The 21,363-nt window shown below is 43.3% G+C and overlaps 1 protein-coding gene across 1 annotated transcript in view; it reads left to right on the top strand.

Moving 5' to 3' along the window:
- Window positions 1–21,363, top strand: part of LOC139287187 (AT-rich interactive domain-containing protein 3B-like) — a 43,237-nt gene continuing 21,874 nt past the window's right edge. The window contains exons 1-2 of the mRNA XM_070908191.1: window positions 1–36; window positions 1,463–2,095. Coding sequence (XP_070764292.1) covers window positions 1–36; window positions 1,463–2,095 — 669 coding nt within the window. The remainder of the gene's footprint in view (window positions 37–1,462; window positions 2,096–21,363) is intronic.

Genomic DNA, 21,363 nt, shown 5'->3' with positions numbered 1-21,363 from the left:
ATGGTGGACAATTCAGGCAGTAGTAAGGCACAAATGGTGAGTCGCGGTCCTGCTCGGCCTCCCTCTACGTTTCTGTGATCTGTGACGAGCTGAAAAACCCTCCCGAAAGACGCAGTTTGACCGTCTTTTATTTACGGAAGAGCGTCAGCTAGCTTAACGTTACATTTTCAAAAAAGAAACAGAAGGAAACACTTTCAGAGCTAATTTGATCTTTATGGTACGTTACTTTTTTTTATTTATTTTACAACCGTAGGACAACACTGTAATACATTTTTTTGAAAAAATTCACAGCGTTAGTCGGCTGACGTTAGTTTTGCTTGTATGTACGGTAACTTCTCCCAAAACCTATTACGCTTACGTTATCCACGTATTTTGAGGATGTGGCAGATAGCCTAAATGCGGAAAAGGTGTGCATTTTTATTTTTACAGTTTCAACTGATTTGTTTTTCACTTGGGTTGTTGTTTGCCTTGTTGAGATGACTGGAGGTCAGTTTACCTTCCTTTTCCTGTAACAGTGAAGTTTTTGCTGGAGGCTATTTTCAAGTAGTTTACCTCCCTCTCGGATTAATTAGTTTGAGCACTAGCTATGTGAAGGAGCATTTTACCCTTTTATCCATTTCACCCTTCATTTGATAAAGGCGTTTCAAGGTATAATGTTATTAGGAATCATTGTGCCACTCCCACGAGAACTAATACTTAAAATGAATTACTAACATTTTAATTATTTTGTCTTCTGGTATTTCCAAAGTATTTTTCGTGCTTGGCTGCTGTAGTGTCCGTGTTTTCACGTCTAGCTGTGATATCTGTGTCCACTCCCTAAAACCTTTTTAAAGTGCTCTGTAGAATTGCTTTAGTCCTTTTTTGGTCTAGCTACTCTGTAATGAGCCAGTTACGTTGGTTACTGTGGTTACAGTGAATTTTCCTGCTTCTTCTGCTTTTACACATGCTTACGTTTGTTTTAAGTTTGTCTAAGCCAGATAGTAGGCTATACATATTTTCTTTATATATATATATATATATATATATATATATATATATATATATATATATATATATAGTTCAGATTTATTGCTTTGATGCTTTTCCAACTTTTGACTGTGGCACTCAGCTCAGGGCCCCCGGTTCAAACATTGACTAAAGTGTGCAAGGAGTTACAACATAGCACGTTTTTACTTCATGTACCTGAGAGGAAGAGGGATTAATGTTGCTCATAAACAGGTTGTTGCTCAACAATATTAACATGTGGCTTATAAATAAAATTGAAATAATAATAATGTGGTTGGATTATCAGTGTTATTGTGTCTGAGTTTATGTCTCCTTTGATTCCAGTGTAGAATTATTATGTTGGGGGGGCTGCATGTACCTTAAACGTGTCTACTTTCATCCTGTGTAATGAGATAAAGGGGTCATTTGATTTCAGTATTTTGTAGGTCATCCATGACTCCTTCTCTTCCTCCCATAGCCCAGCATGTCTCAGGAGCCTGGTGTGGCCTTTCCTCAGAGCACCTCTTCGGGAGGGATGAAGCTGGAGGCAGTCATGGAGCAGCTCCAGCGCCAGCAGCAGGCCCGATTGGAAATGGAACGCAAGGAGAGGAAGCTGCGAGAGGCCCACATCATGTATGCGCAGCAGGTCGCTGCCCAGCAGGCCATCCTGGCGGCTGCCCGGGCTTCTGGGGCCAGCTTCATGGGCAAAGGCCTTGCTGGAATGGTACCTGGTGGCGTGTTGCCTCCCCGGGTGTCCAATCAGAGCAGTGTGGACTCGGAAAGAGAGGATGACGAGGACAGAGGCCGGGACTCTGGGGATGAGGATGACGACAATGAGATGATGGAGGGGGACGAGGGCAGTGATGAGGATGAGGGAAGTGCCAGTGGTCTGGAGTTCCTCCGCAAGCAGACCCTCGCTTTGCAGCAGAGCGCCTCCCGCATCCCGGCCCGTCCGTTTGGTAGTTACTCTGCGTCGGCCCCTCAGAGGGCTGCATCCCCACCTATCAGAGTGAAGCAGGAACCTGACGAGGGCCTGTCCCCTGCAGGGCCTCACTCTGCTACTTCTCCAAACGGACAGGCAGACTGGGGCTTTGATGATCACTTCAGACAGGTTAGTACCCTGCCTTAGCTCCTTGCTACACTGTTTCCTCCTCCAATTCCTGTTTTGGTCTTTTCCCAGTTATGTCTTCCAAACATTGCCCCTAAAACCTTAGCTGGCTTCCTGCCATGTGTATAAAGGCAGGATTACTCCTGTCCTAATCTGTCTTTAAAATTGTTCTATCTTTCCTTAAATGTAGTGAGTCAACACAGAGCTGCATAATCAAAACACTGTTGTTCATTGTGACCCACAGGCATAAGGCCTTTCACTGTTCACCACTCTCCCATTGAGTGTTTTGTTAGATTTCTCAGTCCAGCCCCCTACTGTGAGTGACTGCTTAATCTTGACTGTGGGACAAACCTCTCCAGCAGTATCTTTGTGAGACACTTCAAATCTCTGTGGATGGTTGACTGCCGATTGTCTTTTGTGGCTAGAAATCCTCCTAAGTGAGTCCTGGCAGAGGGCCAAGCTGGGGCACAATGTGTACACGCTCACTAGTTCGCCCCCTCAGCGCTCACATTCTGCATGTGCGTCTCTCTCTCATTCTCTGTCCCTCTTGGCGCTTCGCTCAGCCTCTGGTTTGGCTCTGATCCAGGTAGCGGAGTCAGGCAGGGCAGGGCTGCTGCTGTGAGGCTGTGGGTGGTTGGCCGGGTCAGCACGAGGATTTTGGGGTGGGTGGGAAGGTTTGATGTAGTACGCTGTAGCTACCCGTCACAACCCCCCCACCCCACTCCAAGAGTTTCGGCTGTGTGCCAAGTGCACTTTCCCTTGAAGGTAAATATTGCCTCAGCACAGTGTTACAAAACGTTGGAATGCCAACTGGGAGCCCCGCCGAGCTACACGTGGGTTAGCATCTTAGCTTGGGACATAGCAGTTTAAAGAGAGCTCAGCAGCCTGTGGGTGTTATAAAAAGCCTTAGTTGCACAAGAGTGGGCCGTGTCAGAGGACATATCTGAGATTGATCAGTGGGCTGAGGGTGCTGGACTATCATGTGTCTGGATTTTATTACTGTCTATTTAAAGGCAAATGTCTTTGAATGGTGCTTCTCTAGACCTCATTTCCAAATTTGGGGAAGGCAGTAGTATAGAAGCAAGAGGAGGAGCAGTAGTAGTTGCATTTTTATTATTATTGTATATCAACTTGAGCCTCTGCCCTCACAGGGATCTGCTGGAGATGATTAAAAACTTCACACTATTGGATATGAACATTGTATGAAATGGAGTCTCACTGCATTGTTTGGGCTGCTTATTGTTTCCAGAGGTGTCAGGAAGAGTGGAGTAGTATTATTCTGCGAGGTGGCCAGGCTTTGTGTGAGCGTTGTCAGAACAGAAGATCACAGCAGCAAAGTTGTAGCTGACCAGTGCCCTATCTGTGGTCTGGTGTCTTTTATTAGGAGAGGCGGGCCGAGCCTAGGGGTTGGGGGAGGCATTATGGGACGAGAATTGGTCTGGCCTTTTTTTGTTTCCTCTCTTTTATCTTTCCTGTCATTATGTCAGCTCTGCAGTATTTAATGACGGCTCATCTCTTCAGGCAGTTTCAGGTTGCACCGCTGTAGGGGGAGGGGGACAGTGGAGGCAGGGCAGGGTTTTTTTTTGATGTCATTGTCTTTGAGAGGCCACAGACGAGCCTGGCAGATGCCGCAAATACCGACCCCTGTAATAATGCGGGGAGCACATTTATTATGTTCTAAAAGCAGTGACAGAGGGGAAATGGGATGACTAGCTAAAAGAGGCAAATGTACGGAAGACATTTACATTTCCTGTAGCCGGTCACTTTGGGTGGAGGCTTTTACCCAAAGCACCCTGTGTGTGTGATTGCTGTGACGGAGATACTGCCAAGAGCTTGAGCCATAGCAAACCATATTTAAATAGAAATTAAAAAAAAAAATTCAAGCAAGTAATAGTGATGATTGCAAAAGTCCAATGGGTGGAAACTAACATACCAGAATAAGATGGATCAACCTGAACATATCCCTGTAGTAACAAGGTAATATTTAGTCGTATGCAATTTGCCTCACCCAGCAGCAACACTTGACTGACAACCATTTGATTTGTCCGTCTTGTAGTACTGTAATGAGTGTTTTGAGTGTACGAGTGGTGAGGGCCTATACAGGTCAAATGGGGGTGGACAGACACGGGTAGTCAGTGTTTTTGTGTCAGTGATGTATGAGTGGTGACCTCAGCCCCGTCCTAAACAGCAGAGTAAATAAATGTCAAACAAGGGGGTGGACAAAGGCGTCGCGTGGGGAGAGGGCCAGGACGGGCAGCCGGCCGGCCTCAGCTCTCTGGCCTGCACCGCAGTGGGACAGAGGCTGCATGACCCCTGTAATCCACCCCCCAACCCCCACTGCTCACACACACATGCCCATACACTCTTCTGCTCCTTGCGATAAGCCCTCTGTGATTAATAGAGTTTTAATCATGCCTGCAGCTTGTCTTATGTCCCACTATATCGGTGGGGACATCGCTTCAGTTGGATTAGCTGGATGTCGTAACTGAGAAATGTTGTGTGGTATTCTACAGGTGGTGTGTGAGTGCGATGGCTTTCGTTCTCCAGGTTTGCAAGTTTTATGTTCACATGCTGTTCTTTCCTGCGTGACTCCACCTTCCAGCAAATGAGACCAAGTGGAGATGGTGAGCAGAGCATGTCTGCATTTGCATTGTTGTGATCACAGAGGGGGAGAATTGGCAAGGCTACAAGACATAGAAACCGATAAGAGTACGTCTCTCATCACATCACAGGGCTGAATAGTAGGTTGTAGGAGGGCTTGCCAGGCATCAAACTAGGCATCGAGTTGACAGATTGGTAGCCACATTTTAATTGTTTCTAATTGGAGTGTTGGTGCTCTTGAGTAATGGTGTCCCATGATTCAATTAAGAAAATTATATTAAGAATACTTTGGTTCTCTCTTTCATTGTGTCACGTAGACTAATAGCCAAGAACGTCAGCCTAGTACATTTTGATTGTACATTTGCAAGGCAGTGTATTTTGCAGGCTCAATTACAAGAGGCTGGATAATTGCAAATCTAAATTAGATTTGTAGTTTGGGTCAGATCAGAGACATTTTTAATCTGGAAATGCTCCAAACCAGGAAAAGCTGGAGAACTTGGTTGTTTTATAATTTCCTAGTAAGTAAATCAGTACTCTCATATGCCTTGACAGAACAGAAGAAGGTAGAACTAGTCTTCAACTTGGCTGAGGGATATATTTGACACAGGAAAAGTGGTGGCCAACAAGGGCACCCAGCCCACAATGGTCCAAATGTGGTTTCTGGGGGGGTAACTGGGTAATCTGTTGCTGCTGAGCCCTGCCATCATTTGCCACCCTTGAGTCCTTCTTCTGCTGCTCAGGCACTGAAGCTCGTCCGTTGAGCCTGCGCTGTTGCATAATTTAGCTGTCGCCCCAGCAACACATCAGCCAGGAAGTGGGGAGCTGCACGGCTGCAGTGCAGAGATCAATAAGGATTGTGTGTGAGCTTTTAGAGGCAGGAATGTTTGGCCTCATTTATGGTTCATTTATGATAAATGAGGAGGACATTGTATTTAGCAGATGGACTCAGGTTTACATGTGGACAGTGGAATGTGGAACAACTCTACCCTGGTGTATCAGCCCACCGCTGCAGTGTTGTTGGGAAGGCTGCTGGATGTGTGAGAAACATACAACAGTGTCACCATGTCTCTCAGTGGTGTTGCGGTGGGAGCCAGGAGGCCTCACTGCCTGGTGCGCATGCTGTATACCAACCTGACCTGGTTACTGCTTACTGAATGTTAGGTTTGGTGTCTCACATGCCATAACTGTCAGTGGGTTTTAAATGGTGTACTTAGTCTTATTCTGTTTACTGGACTTCCTGTTATGGTGATGTAATAAGGCTGGAATTACCGTCTGACCCCTGTTTGTTGAACCGCCTGCAAATGGAGGTCATTCAGATGAGAAATAACGAGGGAGGCTGAGGCCCATGAAAACATGCAGTGCTTGTTCAGAACAAGAAGCATGACTATAATGTGTGAGACCTGCTTCGTCTCTGCCATGCTCAAACTGTTGAGCTACTCGGGGAATTGAAGACCTCAACCCTGACTGTTCGTGTCTGTTGTAACCGTTGAATCCATTGTAATCAAAGAAAAGGAATGACATGTCAAATCATCACAAATGTGGTTCCTTGACCTTATGTGTCAAAGAATATGTGACTGTAATCTAAATGGAACTCCAAAAGATTACCTAGTTTCCTTGTTAGATGTGTTCCTGATGCACCCTCACTGAAATGTATTTTCCATTTTTCTTCATTTGTCCTTGTGAATGTGAATCTCTTTAATTCCTCACCAGGTTCTTTGTCATCCGGATGACTTCATGACTACAAAATTATATTACTAATGGCATCTGTGATGAATGGCATGGACACTAAATGGATAACCTCATTTCCAAATGTGCCCTTAAAGCTACAACACTGATCTCAATACAGATTAGGCTGGCTAAAGGTGTCTGATTTTAGCTTTATTTCTTGGCTCACTGGGGTGAAATTCCCCTCCAAATTTTGGCTGACCTGCATTTGTTCAACCAGAACAAGTCCATTATGAATATGATGTGCTCTTGCTTTGTTTGCTAAAACAGACCAAATCAAAAGATTTACATGCTATTGTTAATGTTTAATAAGAAGAAATGTTGTTTTTAAGTGACCCATCTGGTACATTTATTTTACCATTTTAATTATCTATTTATTTTACTTTTGCACATATTTGTATGAAGTGCTAAACTCTCAAAAAACAAGGTGGGTTTTGGTAGTGAAGCATTTTTTACAGACTGAGGTGAGGTGTAGTGTTTACACATTAATTTAAACAGTGAATTGCTCTGAGATTTTTCAGTTTATCTTCATAGTTCAGTGCTGTGTGAACCTGGCTTTGCCTCATTAACTGCAGGTCTGGGCTGGTCGGGTCGGATGGAGGCGACTGGGCTTTTAGCTCAGGATTGCCTTTTGTAATGGCCCGTTTCTGACTGATGCTACTCAGTGCTTAATGTGGCCCCACTGTAATGGCTACGGTGGAATTTGTTTCAGGATGGAAACAAATAAAGGCCCACAACTGCACAATTAGTGGTGCATAATTATATTTTGCACTTCCAGTTTCCAGTAGTGTTTGTGCACAGGCAATATTGGAACATTTAACTTAATTTAAATTGTCTGTTGTATTTAAAATAGTCACATACAAAAGGTGAAGTGAAGTAATACAATTTTGTTCTTCAAACCATAGCATTCATTATCACACTATCTATCCTGTGAGCTGTTCATGCGAATAACCACATTATGATATTATATGATACATTAATTTGAAAACTTGAATATTTCTGCTAATTTTTACCTCCCATCCCCACATGGTGACATATTTGGCAGCCATATTAACCTGGATGAACTTAAAATCTTCAGGATCACATAATAGTGTGGCAATGCTTTGATGCCTAGTTGTCATGTGTGTGAGTGCAGCAGTGGCTCAAGAGACCTGAACTTGCTCAACTGAGATTTTAACAATTTCCTATGTGTTTTGGTACATTAGTGTGGATGGCAAGCATCTATTAAACGACCCTAAAAGGTCAGTGTGGGTGGGACATTTTTCACATGCAAATGGAAGTTTCAGATTTATCTGTGTGCAATCCTACTAGCATAGACCATGCTTCATTTTGTGCTGACCTGCTCTTAACAGCTAAGTGTGGACGATTCCCCCTGCCCAGAAATAGAGGTATTGAATTTAGTAGGGAGATGGGGGGGGGGGGGGGGGGGTGCTGTGGAAGGAGAAGAGGGGTTAGTGGTCTGGCTCAACACACTGCACTGCCCCACCCAGAGGAAACATTCCAGACGGAATTAAAGAGTTAACTCTTCAAACAGTGAACATTCCCACCGGGGGCTCCCAACAAGAGACAGAGGGTTTGATGGGGGTGGGTGGGTGCATGTCCGTGTTGTAGTCGGATCCCTGATTGGTGATCTTTCAATTCATTTCACTCAGTGTCGCAGGGGCTGTAAAAGAAAAAAGCCAAAGGGCCTGAATGGGAGGAGCTGGATGGGAGGGCCCGCTGGTGCAGGCAGAAACACTTTTTTTTTTTTATTTGTCTGAGTCCCAAAGGGCACATCTGCTGCTGGCAGACGGGAGGAGGCTTCTCATGGTGGGTCCAGTCCCCTCACCTCAGCCATGCCATGGTTTGGTCAAACACAGCACTGATTGGCAGTATCTAGTTTGTCATGATGATTTTGCCATCCACACACAAGACTACTAGATGTAGATTGTAGGTTACTTAGTCATGGATTCATGGTCCTGCATCCTTGAGAGGATCCTTTGGTGTTCTCCATCCAAATGAGTAATGATTTACACTAATGGTTACATTTTCACTCTAAACTGTTAATGTGGGTGAAATAGAAGCCACACAAACATCCAAGATGGAGAATACCAGGACCACACTTCTTTCAAATGGACCTCTGTGGTCCCATGGTTTGAAAACATTTGGCAACCTGTGTTTCAAAGTAACACATCACATAAGAGCTATGTGTTTTCAACTAAACAATTCTAGCATCATGTCCGTTCAAATGCACGTTACATATTCAACATTAGATCAAAATTTCACTAGGCTTAATTACTACTTTACAAGTGGCAGTTCTTTGTGGCTCATATTTGGACTTTCCCCGTTCCTCATGTTCATACATCCTTCAGAGAGATAGAAAAAGCAGCTGTTGCAACGTTGAAATGCTCATTTCCTTTGTGGTTTTAGTATTTGTATGCTCCAGTGATTTGCACTGTGGACATGTTTGCGTGTTCTATACTCCCGTTCAGATCCCATGTGGGAGGTGCAGCATGAGGAAGAAGTCTGTTGTGCTCCTCTCAATAGACCTATTTCATTTAGCTTTGCCAAGTGTACCTGTTAAGAGCACATGGTCTCCTTGCCTTTTGTATTGGAGGTGTCTGCCTTTCAGCTGAAGTAATCGCTCCTGCAGCATCATGCAAATTACTTTATGGATGACCCCTCATGCGCATCGTCACTGAGGGCCACGCTGCTCGTCTCCATTTAATTGAATTGAAATGCAAAAACTTCTCGCATTTAGATGCAAATGGTGCATGTCCATTAGAGTTGTCACACTTTTCTCCCAACTCGACCCTGGAGGATTGACTTCCTTGCTTCTAATGGAAGCTGAGCTACTGATGCCTGCTGTAATTTGATCAGTTGTTAGTGAAACCACAAGCCCCCCTCCCAACACCATTGCTGGTTCCATTCGTCCTTTACAACCACTCCCACTCAGCATATCTCAACACCTGCTCTTTAATGAAGGCAAACGGAGAAAGGGGAATAGCCAAATGAAACAAAGACATCCACCAACCCCTTCGGCAGCTGCAGGGAAATGGAGCCATGGTCATATGACACTGTTGAGCAAAGTCTCCTTGAGTTTTATATAGGCTGACTGTGTATAGTGATATATACAGGACGCATGTACATAGACTACTGTTCACACTGTGTGTTGCAGTGACCCTTGGCACAGTATGTGAGGTCCTGTTGTCCTTGTGCCATGTATGGTCTCTTATATACTGTGTACTTAACTTGTTGGTCTGTCTTTGCACCACTGCTCACATGACTCATTCTTTGCATGGACTTGGTATTTAAAGGGATTTTGATGATCCATTTAAAATGTAAAAAGAGAGAGTTTTCTAGCATGAAGCCTTGTCACGCTAAATATATTTCTATGTTAAAAGTTTTGCCTAAATAAAATAGTCTATTATTTGAATCACAAATCAGCTTTTATTACTTTTGTTTTCAATACTCAAAATGTGTTGCCAACACATTGGTTTGTACCAAAAGAAGTATTGAGCTTCGATACACTGGATACACTGATTCCATGTAAAGTGACTTCACTAACATTCACGGTGGTTTGTGTTAATGTCATGCCAATCTAAGGACCTACCAGACAGCAGGCGTTTCAAAAATGATTTGCAGGTGTAGGCTGTGTCATATCAGGGACATCAGAACGTCTGTGTTGCAGGCAAAAGATATGGTCTCTTTGAGTCCTGGCCTCTGCTTTGGTCCTTGTAGAAAGGGCCAGGCAGTGAGGAGGTGAGAGGGTGAAGAGTGAGAGTTGTCTATTGTTAGTGGCTTTCTTGGCTGTCTTTTGCCACTGCTTTGGCTGAGCTCCAGGCTGGTGTCAGCCTGAAGGTGCTAACTGGGCCACTGTGTCAAGGCCCTTAGGTAAACACAGCAGCTGACTGGGACCTTCCACAAAGCCACGCGGAGGAGAAGGAGGCTTTCCTTTCACTGTAGCTCGTCTGCTTTTCAGTCTGCACATTCATTGCACCGCCTGCCAAAAATCCCATGTAGTTTAGAGTAGCATGTGGCCAGGTTGTTTGTCTGCCAAGTCTTCAAACACAAGCTGAGCGTAATCATGTGCTTGTAAGAGGGAGCTACCAACAGAGCAGGAAGGAAGGGGAAAAAAAGCTCCTGGCTGCTGCCCAGGAAACGTCGCATTACATTAAAAGCAATGTGTTCACAGCTCAGCTTCCATCATTTACATTCTACACGCAGGGCTGTACATCTTGCTAAGCTGCTCACTTCCTGAATCACAGAAATCAACAGCAAGCAGTGTGTCTGTCAAAGCCACTGGCTAGTAATCCTAAATATTGTGCTAGTGTACACACAACTTCATATAAGGAAAAAAAACATTATTCCCACTAGCATGAGCAAAGTCATGTTTGTAGTTTAGTGATTGATTGACACAGTATATTAGACACTTCATGTCTATTATCAGTTCATGTATTTAGCTTTATAGAGTAAAATATTTGAGCATTTGTAATGAGAAAATGGAATGACCCTTTTTAGATTAATGTTTGCATGGGTGTCAGCAGCACACAAATTGTTTGATTCACCACCTGTATTGAACTGCCTGTATTGAATCATTTCAGATGACAAAAACACATCAGGCTGTAACCTGTAGCTGATCTGGTTAATAGACAATCACACTGTGAATAGTACTATGGACCACGTCAACTGCAGTCAATAATTTCAAAAGCCACGTTAGTAAATGATTAAAGAGTGGCACAGAAAATTGAAATATTAACAGCAGGGACTACAGTGAATGTAGGTTATTATAAGAACTATATGTTGTAGCTTGAGGAGGTTATCAGAAATGTTACTCTTTTGTTTGTTATCGTTCCATGTGATGGAAATGTCATGTTGAATGTTTCCTTTGCACTTTATTATTTGACAACAGAAATACAATCTTGGCTCGCCTCATTGATCTAAAGCAGATACTGGTATAGAGTGTGGTTCTCAACATCTGAAATGTAGACAATGTGTATTAGACCACAAGGCTCTGTTTTAACAAACATCAGCATATTAATGTAGAACATGGTTCAATAATGTTTGTGGCAGATTTGGGATGCCCCAACCCCCAGTGGAGCCAGCCTTGATTAGCCGGCCATCTGGTCAAACAAAGACATCTCAGGTTTTCCTGCCCTAAATAAATGTGATTAGAAAACCTGAGGAAGCTCCACGCTTTCATCACAGGGAGAATGTGTGGTCAGCTCATTTGTTTAAAAAAACAAAACAAAAAAGCAATGCTTACTGAATGATTGATAGCACAAAATTGGAACAAAGTCTAATGCATTTGGAGGCAGTGTTGTTCTCAGTTGCTCACTTATACTTTGTCCCACATTAAGTAATGCATGTGCACTTTATATGAGTGAGCATACATGTAAAAATGTGAAGGCAAATTAGATAATCAAATAGAGCTACTTGTGCTTTGTGGAGTTAGCATCATTGAAAAAACATTCTTTATAGTGTTTGGTTGAATATAGGCTAATTGCGCACCATAGGAGCTGAATTAAATCTAAATAAGGGTGAGTAAATGTGAACCATGTACTGTGCAAACACGTGCAAACGTGCTTAAGTCCGTCATTGCAAATGCTGTATGTCTTTGAATTTATTGGCTTTGCTATTCTCAGTATGAGCTTTTGGTGCTGTTGTATTACATTCAGTACGGTCTGTTTACTCTGTTATCTATATCATATTCCCTGGTGCTGCAACAACCCAATTTCCCCATGAGAATCATTACAGTTTTATCTAATCTGATCATATATAGCCTTCTGTGATGTCTCTTTATGGACTGAACTGCTGCATAGAGTGGTAGCTAGCAAGCATTTAAGTGGACAGGTTCTGTATCTTGAGGCCGTCAACGATTTAAATAACTAGTTTGACTAAGCATAATAATTTACCTGCCAAATATAATTTCCTCTTAAACCATCTTATTCAGAAAGGGGACATACAGAGTATTTAACATGATCTGTGTTGGCGCACTTGGTTTGGTAGGCTGAAGGTCGGCTATATATATATATATATATATATATATATATATATATATATATATATATATATATATATATATATATATGTATGTGTGTGTGTGTGTGTGTGTGTCTGTGTGTGTATATATATATATATATATATATATATATATATATATATATATATATAATGTGTGTATATATGTGTGTGTATATGTTAACATATATGTCAATGACTTTGATTGACCAAACAAAAAGCGTTTTTTTTTTCTTGAGCACAGGACTCACCCCTGACCATGCTATATTCTCGTAATAAAAACCAGTAATACTTGAGATCAGCCATTTTATTTTTCTTCTTGGTAAAGACATTTGTAGGCTAAGCTTTTTTTCTCCATACAAAAATGGATTGAGCTTAGTTTGAAGTGGCCTGGCGGGTGAAGCTAACATAGCTGACAGGCGATTACTCACAGTGATATCTAGTGCATATGGATGGTTAACACACTATTCAGTGCCGGTTTGCAAATATAGACTTTGTGCAGTTTGGCAGTTGTAACGATGAACAGAGCTTATTAGCCCTGCTAATTAGCTCCCATTAGCTTCCGATGTGATTCAAGCATCATTTATCGTCCATATTACCATGGCACATATTAATTACTTTGCTGGTCACATACAACTGCAGTGTTGTGTTACAAAAACTGTGTTCTCATTTTAAAACCTGTCACAAAGTGTAAATGACCAATGGAAAAAGGTTTGAGGTACTATTTCACTGGATAAGCTAACATTTTAAGCCATTGAACTTGATAGCTGCTGGCTAATAATGGTTGCATGACTCCCACTGAAATGACCGAAGGTTTGTTTTCTGAAGTTTTGGTTCAATGGTTCCTGCTCTAATCATGAGCTTGGAATGGTTTGGTTGTTCTTTTCAAGTTTTTGGGTGTCACTGCTGTCTTTTGAGCGTCCAGTAGAGATGTAGTGGCTTGTCGGCCCCTGGAGATGAGCTCCAGATGCGTGACGGGCTGCACCATCCCAGCCTGGGTCCTTGGGGGGTACTGGTCTGTCAGAGGTGGAATGCCCCTGCACACTTAACGCTAGCTGAGAGGAAACAGATACCTCTGAACAGGGAAATCACTCCCTATCGATTAGACTCTACAGAAAGCTGTGAATTGCGCTTATGGTTTGAACATTTGATACTGCAGATTCAGAGAGATAGTCACTACAACACTAACTCCTCTGATGGAGGAAACCCTGAGTATAACGGGACTGGTTTCTAGCCCTCCTATATCTCTCTGCCCCACCGCCAGACAAAGAAGTAATTTACCCATCTGACTGCAGACGTTGTGACCTCTGTCATTTCATAAGTAATTAGATGTGATGTGTCCTAATAGTAGTGAAGGTTTTTTGTTGATTGTGAATGTATCAAGTTCCCGGCGCTGTCAGTGTAATGAGAATGTATATGAAGCCCTATCAGGTCTGTGTGATGTTGCCAGCTGCCATTAGCATGGGGGTGAAGTGGATGCTTGCTCTTTGAAAGATGTGAGATATGCAAGGTATTTTTAGCCAAAGCTTTTAACCCAGAAGAAACAGCTAATAGCTGCGTTGACCTGAATGCAGCAGTATAGCTTCTTGCTCAAAGTGGCATTGATTAAAAGGGGTCATAACAAATGTAGTTTGATTGTGCTGTGAGGACTTGCATTTGTGTCTTTGTGAAAAGACAAGTGCTTTGCATATTTGAGACAACTTAATATCTGTCACTGTACACTTCACAGAGCAAAAGTAATAACTTCAAATCAAATTATCAGTGAGGGGGCAATGAGAGGGCCTCATGCAAGTCTGTGCATAGTTTAGTTATAAAATCTAGTCTGAGGTCTAGTTTCCTATGGGCCTGAAACTTCACGGGAAAGGGTTAACTCATGGAGTACTGTATGTGGTTGCACAGATGTGATTCACTAAAATGTTTGCTCTGCCTGTGAAAGGGTCTTTGAACCAATGAGTGTGAACTTCTGGCCACACCAGCCTATAAACGTTGCATTTGTGTGAAGCAGCGAAAGGGGCCAGCTAGTGTAATGGGGGATGGGGCCTCTGCCTGTGGAATGTGGTGTCTTGGTGAAAGGGCTGGAGCTGAACAAATGCAGTCAGTTTATTTGGCAAACCAGACTTGCTGGTCACCAACAGACGTGTTTACCCAGGAACTAAATATGCAGATCCACCCCTTTCTTTCTTTTACGGCATGCTCTCTCTCTCTCTCTCTCTCTCTCTCTCTCTTTCTCTCCCTCTCTGGGTGTGAAATTGGACGAGGTGAAAAAGTTTGGTGATCAGTGTGTGTGTTTTTCTTCTGCATGTCTGTCTGCCCCCCCCCCCCTCTCTCCTTTTTCCTCTGTTTCTCTTTTTCAGCTTTGTAATTGGAGTGATTAATGGAGGGAGGGGTGGTCTTGCCTAGAGGCCTGTTTTTCAGTGGCCTTTTTAGAGGTGCAGCACCACAGAGGCCGCGGCAGGTAGCAACACGTTCTGCCCCTGGACGTTTAGCCCCTTGTCCCTGCCACTTTGTCTGTTCCCGCAAAAGCCAGAAATCTCTTCCAGCTACAAACATGACCGGACACTCAGAGGCAGGAATGCCCCAGGGCCCTATTCTTTGCTGCCAGCCTGCTCTCATGTGATATTTGACCCTTTTTATGCTCCATAATAATCCTTAATGAGAACAGAGAATCAGCAGTCGATCTGTTTGCAAGTAGGAACACTACCATATGTTGCCGAGTGGCAGTGAGATTTACTTCCCTCTTGTCGCACATGGAATCACGATTAGCCAGAGCCTTTGTTGGCAGTAGCGTATGGGCAGCTCACCATGGGATCCTTTACAGTAGTTTGCAGATAAAGGACGCCATCCGCTCAGCCCAACGCACCCGCCCCTCGCCCCTCACCCGTCACCCCCTCCCCATGGCAAGAGGCACTATAAATGATTCCTGGGGTCCCGCCGTGGGATCAAGGCCCAATTATTTGATTTGGATTAGAGATTGCTGCCCCCCGCAATGCTCGTTTTTACAGGCATGCTGAGAGGAAGCAGATTCGCTTTCTTTGAGAGCATGAAGGCGACTTTGCAGATGGTCTTAAACTAAAGGAATCTGGGCCCTTGTTCAGGGAACAGGCTTACTACTGTATATGTAATCTGCTTTAATCACAGATCCTGTTGTCTTCACAAATAGGTGTACAAAGCAAATACCTATAAAGTTGTCTCGTGTCTCTATACATGAACCTGCATCCGGAGTAGTTTTAATGGCTAGTTTTTTGTTTAGTCAAATGTACAAAATAAGCAGGTTTAACTACTAAGCATATGTGTAGCCTCTTTTCTGGCTTCTTGCCATTTATCACTATTGTTGGCTGCGCTCCAGACTTCTGCTGGAGGCCTTGATTGTGATTAAATTACTGCCGCTGTGTCTGTTTAAAAGATTTCCCTCACTGAACTGTTTTGACAGGCAGCAATTTGGCTAAAAAAGATTAGTCCGGGAATGAGATGTTAAGAGTACCTGTGGGATGAGAGGGGCTCTCCTGTTATTGTGAGGTCCTGTTACTGGTGTACAGGAATGTTGAATGTTGTGAATTTCACTAAAGTCACCCTCCCTCCTGCATCTATTCTGGCGGAGCACAGTTACATTTTGTGACCCTTGATTTACTGCCTGGGGTTGCCACAGTGATTTTCCTTGTATGTAGGTGTATTTTTCATGAAGGGTACGTGTGGCTGTTTACACACCTTTTTTTGTAGATAACTGCAATTTGATGAGGGTTTCCCATGGAAACCTTGACTATGTTAGTCAAAGTTAGGGTGTCTTGTTGGAGGTGAAGGGGTTAGGTCACCCTGGGAGCTGTGATCCTGCCCTCATCACAGTTTCCCTGGCGTGGCGGTAGATGACTGAGGATGATGAGTATTGACGTGTGCTGTGAGATTGCGTCCAGAGGGGGCTGGGGACTTCCCTGTGTTTGCACATCCAGGGCTATTGATTTGGGCCTCCTGTTCAATGGTTGTGGCCCAGGGGACTTGGTTTGCAGTGTGGAGCTGCGTTGGGTGCGAGACAGAGAGCCATGACAGTAGCTCGCTAACAGGGCTCTAATATGGCAGAGGCACGTGCCTCTCTTCATTAGGCCTTGTTTAGTCCGCTGGTTCACACTGGCAGGCTGTAACAACCGTTTTCAGGTTTACTCCACATTTCAGATGAGCCATGGTGTCACTTTTCTGCCATCCCATGATTCCCATGCCAGAGTCATCCAGCCGGTTATCTATAGTATGAAAGTGACCTACTTTGCATAGGTTCAATGCTGCCTACTCAGTATGCAATTGGCTGCTGACCTTTTTCAAAGCATGTGTGGAAATGTACTTGATCCAGTTTTTCCCCTGCTTTTATTACCTTGAGGTGATTCCCAAAGTGAGTCTAACACAATGAATATCTCAGTAGCTCAGTGGCTGCTATTTGAGCTCGCCCAACCTCCTCCTTCTTGAAGAGTGAAGGCAAATCACATGATGCCTTTATTAAGAACGAGCCTCTTCATCTAATAACAGCTCCACTATCAAATTGGAGAAGTGCTGTCAACATCCTGAGCAATCAATGCCATCCATCCCCCATTCCCCAAGCAGCAGCCATTAACCCTTCTTGTTCCGGCATGCCTGGCCTCACTAAAATGGTGGCTCTACTCCAGACATCTTTCTATAATGGCTGTGTAGAATTACCCCCAAGCTATGCATCAACCTGTGTTGCGTAGCTTGTCCGATATGGAGGGATATGCAAAGAATGTCTAACTTGTTGCAGACGGAAGGTGGTCCATTGTAATGGCTGACAATAATCTCACATGAATACACAATCCAAATGCATGAATTTCACAACTGGTGCACTCGAAATTGAGTGTTTTAGGGAAAGGAAATATAAAATAAGCCGAATCTTCCTCATCTGAAAAATAACAAGAATTTTTTAAGGACATGGTAAGTGACAGAACTGTACAAATTAATTTCATGTCAGCTCTAGAATAATAGTGGAGGGTGACTTATGACCCATTTTAACAAACTGTACAGAATAATACCAAGTGAAAACATATGAATATGACGTGGTGACCACCAAGGCACATAAACCTCAGAGGACCCTCACTCAAAGAACATTTCCATAGAGAGAACTTTTTTATGGTACAGAGGCACTGTTTGTATGTCAACGTGTGGACAACCCCCCCCCCCCCCCCCCCCAGCGATGACCAGCTACAGCTCACTTCTGGTCATCGACCTCGTTCTTATCCCTGATTTGGAGCTGCGCCAGTCAGTCACGTATGGCCATAATGTGATTAGGCCACCCACTGCCTGGCCAGTAAACCCACTAACAGCATGAGAGAGAGAGAGACAGACAGGAAACATGGGCTGCTTAAACATATGAAGGCTTCTGTTCGTCCTACACTCACTGTCCTCACAGACGCACATGCATAGATACGCAGACATGTTTAATGCTTTATTTGAATATTATAATTTAATTTGACCTAATTGAATTTTAGTTTGTTTAAATACTCTCAAATTTCTGGCTATAGGACTGTCTAAAATGTAAAAAAATATACTGCTGTAACAAAGGTACATGCATAAGCATATAGACGCAAGCTTTAAACACTACAAACAAACAAACAATTTGAAACAATTGTGAATTATATCGGGCAAGCCTTGTCGTGCCGGTCATGAGAGTAGTTAGGGTGTGGGAATTTCTTTTTTTAAAGGAGTCATTTCTGGGTGGAGCGCTGGATGTGATGAAGGGGCTGAGGTGACTGATCATAAGGAGTGGTCCCAAAACATCAGTAGCCACTCTAACTTGACAAAAAGCAACATAGTGTTAACATTCCTCAGCTGACCAAGGTCCCAATTCAAGAGCCAACATGTCTATTCATGGTTAACGGCTCCCATGTTCCAATTACTGTGCTTTTTTCCTGAACCAGCTAGAGGAGCAGACAGGTTTTCTATAGATGCAGCTGAACTTACTTGCGTTATGACAAGTGACAGCAGAATTTACACTCCCAGACCCAATCACAAGGGATCATTGGCAGTTGTCCCATACTGTCAGCCACATGGTGCAGACATGTCTTTGTTGCTGTCCCCTTCTTGGTTGTTGTGAGTTGCTTTGGTTAAGACTGTGTGTTAAAATAATTGATAATATCTTTTAAAGTCTATCACTGTTTCATTCTTTGTGCTCACATAGTAGTCAGAGCTACAGTCGTTTTATCTTTACTGCCGTCTGTGCTTTTCATCCTACCAGCCATTCAGCCTCAGCCAGCCCTCTACACTTTACTGCAGTTGAAGAGGACGAACTGACAGTCCTTGTTCAGTACAAGAGAGCACTCCACCGTCAAATCAAAGCGATGCTACAGTAGTCGGTCCTCTGTGTGTTGGATCAAACTTGAGTGGATCTGTTGTTCTGTTTAAATTGGATGGGAAATCTCAACAGATGTTTGCTGGGAGAGTAATCTATCACAGTGTGAGAACATTTTCTAGATTATACTGCAATAAAACAATTTGATTCAGTGGAACATGGAAGAGTAGTACATTTTCAAGCATTACTCATTATTAATTTTTATCTCCCACATCTATCGATAAACACCAGTAATATATTTGTGATGTTTTGTGACTGTCTGACCCTGACTGGACAGTGGTGTTCTGTCACTTTAGATCTTTTGTTGTTGGTGTCAGGAACACCTTGACCCCTGCACTCCCATAGAATGTCCCTCAGAAGGCATGAGTTTGTTTGTGTGTGTTTGTGTGTGTGGGTGGATGTGCATATGGTTTGTGTGTAAACACATTTGTCTTCACCTAACAAATCCAAGGCCAGCAACCCAGCAGCTATTGCCTGCTCTTTTGTAATTACATTGGAGTTCGTTCTAGTGTTGGTCACTGTTGTTCAGTTAGTGTAACTATCAGTGTGTCCTAGATGTACACACACGGGTCATACTGTTGTTGCAAATATGCTCTTTAGGGTTTTATCAGCACAGGTTTATATAACTTTTATTAAACAACTAGTATTGATATTCTGTACATAGGAGTGGAATTGTTGTAAGATTAGCCAAGTATACCCACTAACAAGCTGAATGATGGCGTTTCCCACGTAGTTTTATGACTTCTTGTTTGGTTACTGTTAGTAAGATTACACAGTGTCAACCTCTGGGCTATTGAATAGGGAACATGCAGCATGTATAAAAGGTGCCGAATGCAACGTTTTTTTCATGCAAGAGCAAGCATGTGAGATTATACATGGCTACAATCTGAATTATCTTCTGCTATAATCATTTATAATGGTTAAAGGTTAACAGAGGTGGTCAAATTGTGTGCAAAGGTCTGTACGGCCTCCAAATGTACTATACTGTATATTTACCTTCACATGATGATCCTGTCGTAATCTTCATGACATACTATAGATACTGTACGTTGACAGCCAAATGTAATTTTGATAAGGAATTAGCTGTGTTAATAGACTCATTTTCAACACAAGATATCTGCTGAGAAGCCAGTGTGTGTAAAATAATAGCTTTTTTGAAAATGGATATATTGTTTTAGAGGGTAGCAATCTGCTGGTATGTCTTTGAAAATTGATAATATTGGACTTGAAGTATTTGTCTTTCCGTACTGGAAATGTAGCATTTTGGAACTAAATTGTTCATGCTGGTTTCACAGTTATCCATGTTGTGTAAGGTTACTATTTTGGAGACTATTTTTGCTTTGATATGTAAGAGAGGGTGTTGGCTATTCTAAATATCAGAGAACTCATTTTGTAACAAAAGTCTTCATGTGTTCGCTCCACCCTCAAACATACCATTTGCAGTGGGTTTGCAAGTTGATGGCTGATGAGTATTTGTTTAGGGAGCGTGAATGTTGACAAGCGTTACACGTACAGAGAGTGAGAGGGTGAAAATGACTGGCTCTCAGGGGCCTTGACAACCTTTGCCCTGCCAGCTCTCATTTCAGGCCTTGTAATTGCCACTGACCAATGGGCTCCCGTTTGAAACTAGACCCTGGGCTGCAGCTATTAACGTCCCCCTCCGAACGGATCTTGTTTTGATTCCTGATGCTTTTATAGGTTTTGTCTTTAGGAGACATTCCTGGTCGGCACATACCATGCACCCCTTTCTGCCCCTATTTTCCTTCCTTCCCGTCTTGTGGGGCCATAGCCCCCCTCCCTGCACTCACAAACATACACGCAGCCATGATCAGACCGTGTGTGTTTGTGTGTGTGTGTGTGCACGCGCGCTAGGGCTACTGACCAGCCCACCCTCCCCTGGCCCCTCCTGACAGCCAGTTACACTCCATGAACTTGGCCACCCGTCACAGCTGCGTTAAGATTGAAGGATGGGGGGCCCTTGTATCCAGCTGGGTCGGAAGACATGGGTGGGGGCAGGGCAGGCCCAGATGCAGATGGTTTAGGTCAAATGGAGATGTTTGAGGATGAAGGGGGAGGGGGACACAGGAGCTCAGGGGCACAATAACTCCAGAGGTTACTCCTCCAACCCCTAGAAAAATGCTCTCTTGGAGTTTGAGTATATATTAGTTTTCATGTGTTTGTGTTGCAGAATGTTGGCAGTTGTTGTAACTAGCTTAGAGTTGACTCTGTCTTTGTCACCCGATATGAACTTACTTACTTATTGACTGATGATCAGTGTCAACCCTCAAATTAACACATTTTAGAAAGAACCTTGGAGGTCATTGTCCATTCTTAAGAATTACAAATTTGCAACTACAGTAGCGGTGGAACCAGTTAACGTCCCCTGTTCAGTTCAATTTGTTGCATGACACACTTTGTGTCTCTCTGCTGTCACGATCAAATAAAGGTGAAATACTAAAAGCATAATCTCAACTAATAGATAATCGTGTTCCTTTTGAAAGACTCATAGGTAATTATATGAGACCACTGCAGACTGGATCCCCTTCATACCTTTTTGTAACCACTCTCTGTTTGTTTACTGACACTTACCTGTGTGTCTCTTGTT

The sequence above is a fragment of the Enoplosus armatus genome, chromosome 1, assembly GCF_043641665.1.
Source record: "Enoplosus armatus isolate fEnoArm2 chromosome 1, fEnoArm2.hap1, whole genome shotgun sequence".
In the NCBI taxonomy this organism is placed as follows: Eukaryota; Metazoa; Chordata; class Actinopteri; order Centrarchiformes; family Enoplosidae; genus Enoplosus; species Enoplosus armatus.
This window is presented reverse-complemented; position numbering and strand designations above follow the sequence as displayed.